At 36.6% G+C, this 10,006-nt stretch overlaps 1 protein-coding gene across 8 annotated transcripts in view; it reads left to right on the forward strand.

The window, feature by feature from the left end:
- The window catches only part of Pum2 (pumilio RNA binding family member 2), a 78,455-nt gene extending 68,915 nt beyond the window's left edge, over positions 1-9,540 (forward strand). For 4 of the 8 annotated variants that reach the window (XM_057763138.1, XM_057763154.1, XM_057763163.1 and 1 more), the window contains 6 exons: positions 341-475; positions 2,901-3,038; positions 3,561-3,686; positions 3,839-3,960; positions 4,362-4,554; positions 6,430-9,540. In XM_057763138.1, coding sequence (XP_057619121.1) covers positions 341-475; positions 2,901-3,038; positions 3,561-3,686; positions 3,839-3,960; positions 4,362-4,554; positions 6,430-6,561 — 846 coding nt within the window. In that variant the 3' untranslated portion in view covers positions 6,562-9,540. The remainder of the gene's footprint in view (positions 1-340; positions 476-2,900; positions 3,039-3,560; positions 3,687-3,838; positions 3,961-4,361; positions 4,555-6,429) is intronic. The other 4 variants (XM_057763185.1, XM_057763193.1, XM_057763146.1 and 1 more) reach the window with 3 other exon arrangements.
- The last annotated feature ends 466 nt before the right edge of the window (positions 9,541-10,006 follow it).

A 10,006-nucleotide genomic window follows, 5' to 3' on the forward strand; every position in this document is an offset into this window, starting at 1 on the left:
GAGACTCTGACACCTTCTTTTGAGGGCATACACATACTCATTTAAAAAAAAAATAATTGAATTTTAAAAAGAGTACAGATAAGCCAGGCATTATTGCATATATCTTAGGTTGCACACACACTTCCAGCACTCAGGAGGCAGAGACAGGTGAATGTTTCAGGCCAGACAGGGCTACATAGTGTGACCTTGTCTGGTGGGGGTGATGGTGTCAAGATAATAACAAGGAAATTTTAATGTGACTCAACACTCCCAAAAGGTAACTACTACTAGTGTTTCTGGATTCTTGGATTTTACTATAGGTACCAAAGTAGTCTCATGCTCATTTCTTACTGTCTTTCAGTTCGGAAGTTTGGATCAGAAATTAGCCTTGGCTACTCGTATTCGTGGTCATGTTCTACCATTAGCCTTGCAGATGTATGGCTGCCGTGTTATACAGAAAGCATTAGAGTCTATTTCTTCTGATCAACAGGTAATTGTAAGTTGAGATATACGTTTTGTAATACTTAATTTAAAGTTAAATTTCTTTTTATCTTATAATCTTGAAGAAAAAAATGTCCTAAAGATTTCTACCAGGAGACTTAAGATCTTTTCATAAAATCTTACCCATTTCATGGAGTTTGCCAGATAGAGTGCCCAGTGATGTGTCTTTGCGGTCGCTTACCTTGTTATTATCTGTAGTTTCATCAAGCATTTCACTGCTCCCAATTTTTATGTGGGTCTACCTAATATTTCTATTTTAAGAATTCTAAACAAACAACATTCTCATATTCTAGTTAGTATATACATACATGTGTGTATATACTTTTTTTTCCCAAAGTCTATTCAGTGAAGAAACTTAATATTCCTTTAAACAAGATTGACTTCTTTGAGGCTGGAAAGAACACATGCTGCTCTATTAAAGGACCAGAGTTCAGTTCAGAACCAAGCACAAATGGCATAATCTAACGCAGATACACATAGAAATTTAGAAAAAAAATTTACATGATTTTCAGTGTGGAATTTTATTTGTTTATATAGCATGACAGTATCAGTGAACAAAATAGCTTTTTTTCTTAACTTCATCTTAATAATTTAGATAGCCATTTTTGACTTAGACAATAAAATAAATTCTATATGTTTGAAAACAAAAGGAAGAGGATGACTTAGCGTTTCTATGTCTGATAAAACACCATGGCCAAAATCAACTCAGGGATGAAAGTGTTTATTTCAGCTCACACGAGGAAAGTGAGAGCAGGACCTGGAAGCAGGAGCTGATGGAGAGGCCGTGGAGAAGGGTGCTTCTTACTGACTTGCTCTTCATGTTTTCTTATAGTACCAACCAGGGCCACCAGCCCAGGGTTGACACCAACACAGGGATCTGGGCCCTTCCACATTGATAACTAATTAAGAAAATGAACCACAGACTTTTCCACAGGTCAATTTGGTAGAGGCATTTTCTCAATTGAGGTTCCCTCTTCCAAAATGATTCTAATTTGTGTCAGGTTGATAATAAAACTAGCCAGCAAGGAGGAAGGAGGTGGGTAAATGGGTAAGTGTGGGGGGTATGTGTATGTATGTATGTGTGTATATATATATATACACACATACATACATACATACTTTAGTTACAGGATTTAAAATCTGGAAAACTCCATTATTCCTGTGGAAGAAATTTTGTAGTTTTAGATTCATTAAAATATGGCACAGTAGAGAAAATCAACAGATTTAATTATTCAAAGAACTTTTCTGCCATAGGTGTCAATAGTAGCATAGTCTTTCAGTAGCTGTGCCTTGGGTATTTGGAAATAAAAAGGACTAATACTGTTTTTTTTTAAAAAACTATTTATCTTTATTCTATATGTATTGGTATTTTGCCTGCATGCATGTCTGTATGATGATGACAGATCTCCTGGAACTGAAGTTACAGACAGTTGTGAACTGCCATGTGGGTGCTGGGAATTGAACTCAGGTCCTCAAGAACAGCCAGTGTTCTTACCACTGAGCCATTTCTCCAGCCCTGGACTAATACTATTTTAATGAGGACTAGTTAATAAAGAATAGAATCTTTTTAAATTTTGGAATTTTTAGGTTAATTGTATTTTGTAATTCAGTCTGTTTTAGTTTAGACATAAATTCATGTTGTAGGTTGGCTTAACTGGATTCCTTCATAATTGTGTTGGAATATAGTTGAGATTCTTTAAATACCTTTAGATTATGTGGGTCCATTTCTTAGTAATATTTTCTATTCTAATCAGACATACAAATCATAGTAAAATTTTATTAGTTTTATAAGCATTAGACAAGAAGAAAAATGTCCATCATTAATAACGATTATTGATAGTAGGCGAAATACAGATAGATAACCTAGCATCCCATGTTATACTCTGTTTTATGCACTTTTATAAACTCATGTGAACATCAGTGATAACTCCTTAGTACCAACGGATGCAGATGCTAAGTAGGTCATAGAAATAAGAGCTTTAAATAAGAGCTTTAAAAGTGTCTATTAGGCTGGGTGCTGATGACACACACCTTTAATTCCAGCACTTGGAGGCAGAAGACAGGCTAGCCTGGTCTATAGAGTAAGCTTCAGGAACAGCCAAGGCTACACAGAGAAACCCTATCTTTTGGGGCGGGGGTGTATTAGATACCTGTTATATAAGATAGTGCAGGAACATGTACACAGTGAAAATTGTAATTTAAATACGGCAGGTTCATTGTCACTGAGTTATGTCAGCATATATCATTAATATTACTATCTGTGATTTGCTTTAATTTTTATTTTGGGTGGTTTCTAAATTTTTGTATTATAAAAAAATTAGCATGCTTTGTTCTTTGTTATTTTTAACTTTGTTCTTCGTGAATATTTTTAGCTCCATTGGGTTTTCTGGATAAAATAATTATCTAAATGACTTTTGCAGAGTGAAATGGTAAAGGAGCTAGATGGTCATGTGCTCAAATGTGTGAAAGATCAGAATGGAAACCATGTTGTACAAAAATGTATTGAATGTGTTCAGCCGCAGTCACTGCAGTTCATCATTGATGCGTTCAAAGGACAAGTAAGATTGATTTTTTTTGTTTTGTTTTGTTTTTTCATTCGTTTCCTTAGCAGAGCATTTTATGATGTGAATTTAGCATTCTTTTGAGTGCAATATTATACTGGGTACTTTCATTAAACATAGTAATTGATGGAAGAGCAGGGGAAAGTCTTGAAACTATATTGACACAGGCAAAATAACTAGCAAGTAGTACCAGGTCTTACCCATTAGATTTTTTTTTTTTTAATCAAAATTATCTTCAGCCTGTCTAGGAAGCTCAGCAAATCAAGGGGAAATGCTGTCATGCTTGATGATCCAAGTTTTGTTCCCCTGATTCCACATGGTGAATGAAAAAACAGATTTCTCCAAATTGGCCTCTGACCTCCATATACAGATATTCTCCATGCTGGAGAATGCTGATGTTGTGATTGTGTTAGCTATGGATCCACTGCTTGGCTAGGTATTAGCATCTATCTTGTCAATCTGATACAGTGATTGAGAAATAACAGGATATGTGCATTTCCTTCTTTTATTTATTTCAAGGTGTTTGTGCTTTCAACCCATCCTTATGGCTGCAGAGTCATTCAGCGTATCCTAGAGCACTGCACTGCAGAGCAGACCTTACCCATCTTAGAAGAGCTTCACCAACACACAGAACAGTTGGTACAGGTATATGTCACCTAAGAATTTGAAATGTTTGTGTATTTTGAATATTTTTTGAGAAATGTAATTTGTAGTTAAAAGTATAAAAATGAGGAGGCAAAGCTCACTGTATCCTCTCAATTCTTAATGATGGAAAGTAATTTTTAAATGTGTTACAGGATCAGTATGGCAATTATGTTATTCAGCATGTACTGGAACATGGTCGACCTGAAGACAAGAGCAAAATTGTTTCTGAAATCAGAGGAAAGGTGTTAGCCCTGAGTCAACACAAATTTGCCAGGTATTACAACAGTCAGTTTTTCCAGCTCTTTTCTATACAAATTTTTAGTGGGCCTATAGTTAAAATTTGTGGTTGTCAAATTTGTGGGCTATTCTGTGATACCATTTCTTTTGGTTTTTTGAGACAGGGTGGCTTTGGAGCCTGTCCTGGAACTAGCTATTGTAGTCCAGGCTGGCCTCGAACTCAAAGAGATCCACCTGCCTCTGTCTCCTCAGTGCTGGGATTAAAGGTGTGGGCCACCACCACCAGCAACCATTTCTGTTTTAAAAGTAATTACAAACCAAGAAATTTTATCTTGTCTTCTCTTGTCTAGTACATTGGAACAAATTGAAAAGTCAAGACTATTTGACTATAAAGAAATGACATAACAAAGTTTCTCTGTGTATGCTTTTCATTTTTAGCAATGTAGTAGAAAAGTGTGTTACTCATGCCTCCCGTGCTGAGAGAGCTTTACTGATTGATGAGGTTTGCTGTCAGAATGATGGTCCTCACAGTGCCTTATACACCATGATGAAGGATCAATATGCCAATTACGTGGTTCAGAAGATGATTGATATGGCCGAGCCTGCTCAGAGGAAGATAATCATGCACAAGGTAACTGGTGCACAGCTCCTTGAGGTCACACCCTCTGTATGACCTGTGACTGCATACACACTTTTGTAGGGTTTATTTCTCCACAATAGACAACATTTAAAGCACATGGGCAGCTTAGTTGACACTGTAAAATCACATTCATTTCTCAGCTGTTAGGTTTAACATTAGTCTTTCTCCCCTGTCTTGTTCAGTTTTATTCGATATGCAGTAAGTAGTTCATTGGTTGAATTCTGAGTTGTTTTCTTTAATGGTATTAGATTTTCCCAATAAGTGGGCTGCTCTTTTAGAGAATCTTTGCAATTCCCAACACCCTCATGGTGGCTCACAGGTACCTATAAGTTCTAATTCTAGGGTCTATGGTACCCTCCTCTGACCTCAGTGGGTACCTATATGCATACATACATACACACAGTTTAATTCCTTTAAAAGAAATCTTTCCTTTATTTTAATTATTACACTTCAAGCTATTTCCCCTCTTGAATCTAATGATTCTTTAAAATCACCAATTCTGCTGGCAAAATGGCTTGTACAGTAGAGTTGTTTGCTGCCACATCTTTTGAACTGTATTGCATCTCTGGGCTCCAAACGTAATGGAAGGAGAAAATTGAATCATGCAGATTGTCCTGCCTGAATGTCGTGATGCACATGTGTTTGCACACAAGGTATAATTTTTGTTTAGAGTTTTGTTGTTGTGTTTTAAGATTCATTTATTTTAATGAGTGTTGCCGCATATATGTGTTGTATATATATGTGTATATACATATATATGTGTGTTGCATACACACATATACACATACACACACACACACACACACTACATGTGTACCTGGTGCCCATGAAGGGCATCAGGCCCCTTGGAACTGGAATTATAGGTGTTTATGAGTTGCCATGTAAGTGTTGGGTTTCAAACCCACTTCATTACAAGAACAAGTGCTCCTAACCAGTAAGACTTTTCTCCAGCCCATAAATGTAATTTTTAAAAAATCATTACTTTCCATAAAAATGTAATATTAAAAAGAATCTAAAGCTGGCCTCGAGATCCAAGCCTATAATTCCTAGTTAGGAGGCCAGTGTGGGAAGATTGAAAGTTTGGTGCTTTTCTACATAGCTTGCCAAGATTTTGTTTCAGTACATCAACAAACAAAACTGGTCTGGCTTGATTGCTTTAGAAAACATGGAACATCTGTCCCCTTTTGAACCTTTTCCCTTTATCAAGAGAAGATATTCTCGCCAGGCGGTGGTGGCGCACGCCTTTAATCCCAGCACTCGGGAGGCAGAGGCAGGCGGATCTCTGTGAGTTCGAGGCCAGCCTGGTCTACAAGAGCTGGTTCCAGGACAGGAACCAAAAACTTACAAGTTGTGTGTCCCTGTGAGAAGAGTTGCCTTTTACTAGTCTGTTCTGTGACAGTTACTGTATTCACCGCACATCTAGCTGGAAAGGGGGCAGTATATGTTTGTGCTGGGGGCTTCCTCTGTCGGCATGTGACACAGCGGTGGCTTGTTTATTTATCGAACCAAAAAGAAAAAATGTTGCCTCTTTAAGCATTTTTGAGAAAATTATGTGTCATAATTGGTTTTGTACCTAAGTAGCTTTGTAATTTTTAGCAGAATGATGATCCAGACTTGAGGGAGCTATTTTAAATCATAAATGAGGCAAGATCGCTCAGTAGATAAAGGTACTTGCCACCAAGCCCGAAGACCTGATCGAGTTCAATCCCCAGGGCACACATAGTAGAAGTAGAGAACACTCTTTCTTAAGTTGTCCTCTGACCTCCATATACTGAACTGGCCTGTCCAAACCACACACGAATTAAAAACAGAAACTACAGTAACTTGGGTTTTATTTTTTTTTTCACAAGATTGTTTGTTTTTCAGATTCGACCTCATATTACTACTCTTCGCAAATACACATATGGGAAGCATATACTGGCCAAGTTGGAAAAATACTATTTGAAAAACAGCCCAGATCTAGGGCCTATCGGAGGACCACCAAATGGAATGCTTTAAGAGAAAGGAGATGATTCAACCATGTTTAAAGAATGGGTTTTCTTTGTGAATTATCAAAACACAATTCAACTATGAATCTTTGATTTTTTTTTTAAGCAAAACTATTTATTGACTTTCTTCATCCATTTGTAAATTTTTAAGGTTCTTGTGTATATTTAGGGGGTGGGGTGGTGAATTATAAATTATCTTCAACCCTGAGTGGAGACCTATCAGATTGGATTTCTGGTGAAGCACAGAATGCCTGTATATGATGTAACTGTATCCCCCCCCAAAAAAAAAGAAGCAAAAAAAGGAAAAAAGTTGTCACATATTTTGTAAATTTATACCTTGTAAAGTCACAAAAAATAGTTTTTAAAGGGAAAAGTACAGTATTTTAATAAACTGGCTTGAAGTCTGGTAGGTCTACAACCCCATAGCACAACAGGTTTATATAGATGTACATAGAATTATAGTTCTTATTTTTTTCCTTTATGTGAAGCCTTTTATAACAGATTAACAATCAACTGCATAAATATTATTAATATTTTAAAAAGAAAGTTAAGTTGTATTTTGGTAATTCACAAACTATCATGCGAAGAAAAACTCAGAAAAACAGACAAGAATAAAATGATTTGAGATAACATTATTTACAGTGGATGTGGTTTTAATAAAATTACTGCCCTATAATGTCCCTGGCAATGTACAGAAGAATTGTATATACTTAATTGTAATGAGTTAGAAAAAAAAAATCATGGTGGTACTTCCATTCAGTTTGAGTTTGCACTGAATGAAAAGTTAAATTTCACACTAACTTTTCAGTTTGGTTTGCAACGAGAATGGATGGAGGTTTGTATTTTGTTCTAATTATAGAATTAAAGACTGTTGAGGAAGTGTTGGTTTATTCTGCGTTTTCATAGTAGTACATAAATAGGAACCTGATAGAGGTGAGAGAGACCACTGAGAAGTGAACTGATAGCTCAGCATTTAGCATGATTGCATATTCAGAGAGCTTTTTTTTTCTTCCTATAAATAAACACATTGTGTGTGTGTAGGGGTAGATGTAAGTTTACAATTTGAAAGCAGATATTGTTTCAGTGTTTGTTATGAAAGCCTTGCTAATTTCGTAGTAACTTTCCTTGGTTGTACAGGTGTACATTTGTAAACCTTCATGCTGTAAATGGAATCTGTTTTATCTCTTTGGGAAACATTTGCATTTAGTGTACATTGACATCCCTGCCCTCTTTAACCTGGCAATATAGTGTTGTATAATGTAAATTTATTTCTCCAAATTGAGAGTGATTTTTAAAAAAATTTTTTATCTTTATATGGTTTCAGAAGTATGAACCAACTTTCTTTTTATTATTGTGGAAAACATTTTGTTTTATAACATAGTTGTTGACTCTGTTGATGATGGACATGCTAGGATCTGGATCACTTTCACCTGAAGTCAGGGTATTGTGCATAGTAAATAGAAAGTATTGGACTGAGATTTGATTACCACAGAGGCCAATGCTTTTTCCATCTTAAATGTGATGTGACTTTTTTCTTTGTACAGAAGAGTACTGTATTTTTGAATAGCCTACTCCCAAGTAAGAGCAAATCTGTATGATAACATTTTTTCCTCTGGACATAAGACATTATAACAGTAACATGATGTACATTTACAAGCGGCCTTATGTACATTTCCCAACAATCTTTCTAAGGCAAAATTGTGACCATATGTGTATAATTAAAATCGTTTTTAATCCTTTGCCTATGAAAATATTTTGGAAAAAATTGCTTTGTATATTCAGTTTCTGAAAGATAAAGAAAGTGCTTTGTATTTTGTTGAAGTCAGTATTTTGTATAAACATTTATGTTGACCCTCTTATTTTCAGTGCTGAAAACTGAAATGAACATGCTATTTCTGTCATAAATTGTAGGAGGGATTTTTTTTCTAGAGGTCTGCAGAACAAAAGCAATCAGAGCACAATATTGAGTATAAAGTTCTATCCTTTTGTTACTCATATCATGAACCTTAAAATTTGGCATGAAGTTTGGGGTGCCAGGAGTCTTTCATGTTGATGTTGAGTTATTCTAGCTTTCTAACCCGACATTCCTTGTCACCATTCTCAGTCACACTGGTTCATCAGCATGTCCCTGTCACAGTTTCCTCCCATGCAGAGTGGCACTCTCCCTCCTTTTCCACTTTGTTTTGCCAGCCTGAGTATCTTGGCTCTGGGTTGAACATAACTTGCCTGCATCAGCCAGTGGTTTTAGGGTCAAAGCTGCCAGTATTGGAGACTAGCAGCCTGTCCTGGTTCCTGTTCACCCTTGCTTTTGTATGCTCAGGCAGCTGTCACTCAGTTCAGAAAGTGGCAAGTCCTAGAGAAAGTGACTTGGAACTGAATCCTCCTCTAGCAGTCCTGATTCATACTTCCCAGTGCTGACAACCCAGTTCTCCTGATACTTTTAGGCATATTCTAGAAAAATACCTGTTTGTGTAGAAATTTTATGATCTGCCAGTTTTGGTGCCCACCCTGATTCCACCTTCTAGTATGTTGGCATGGAACTTTAGAAAAATTGACTTTTCAGAATAAATCTGATTGGGCAGAAACCGCTTAGGCTTACTCTTGAGTATCTCCTTTTGGTATAGATTGTTTCTGGACCAGTTTGTCTAAGTCCTGGCTCTTATTGGTTCATATGAAATGTTATCTTCACTTCTTTGTATATTATGTATAAATTAGAAATGAAACGTGTGAATAACATTGTATGAAATAAACTTGGTCTTGTGTTTTTCTCTAGATAAAATATCCCTCTGTATCTCAGTTACAGTCTAGATTGCCTTATTAAGTCACTTAACGTCACTAAAACATGTGGATACTTTCCACATAACCTTGCTATTTTGTAAATTTGCCTATGTCAGCAACCTGGGTGCCCTGGTGGGCTAATGCTAATTAATTTCTTAGCTCATTGGTTGTAGGAATTCAAATATATTAAAGATTCCCAGGTCTTAGGGTTTTGTTTAAAGATTTATGTATTTTGTGTAAATAAGTGCTGTGTCTTCGTGTAGACTGCAACACCAAATGAGGTCATCGGATCCTATTATAGATAGTTGTGTTGCTGGGAATTAAATTCAGGACCTTAACCATTGAGCCATCTGTCCAGCTCCATTCTTAATGGAGACAGGCTGTTTTATTTTAGCATTGCTTCTATAGCTGCGGGGTGGGATGCAGTACCTGTTGGAATCTAAAGTGGAGATTCTACAATGCTAATAGAAAGCAGGAACACAATTACACTCACTTGCTTAGCTCCGAGTTTGGTTGTTTATAGTGTGTATCCTCAGGGTGCACTTCGGGAAGGTTTTAGGTTGGAGGAGTGTCCTTCCTCCACAGGACACTGAGTTTAGTCTCTGCAGTCAGGAGGGTGATGGACTGCAGTGTGGAGGGGTTGTGTGGTGCAGAAGCCTATCCTTTGTCTGGTCTTT

Source organism: Chionomys nivalis, chromosome 1, assembly GCF_950005125.1.
Source record: "Chionomys nivalis chromosome 1, mChiNiv1.1, whole genome shotgun sequence".
Lineage (NCBI taxonomy): Eukaryota > Metazoa > Chordata > Mammalia > Rodentia > Cricetidae > Chionomys > Chionomys nivalis.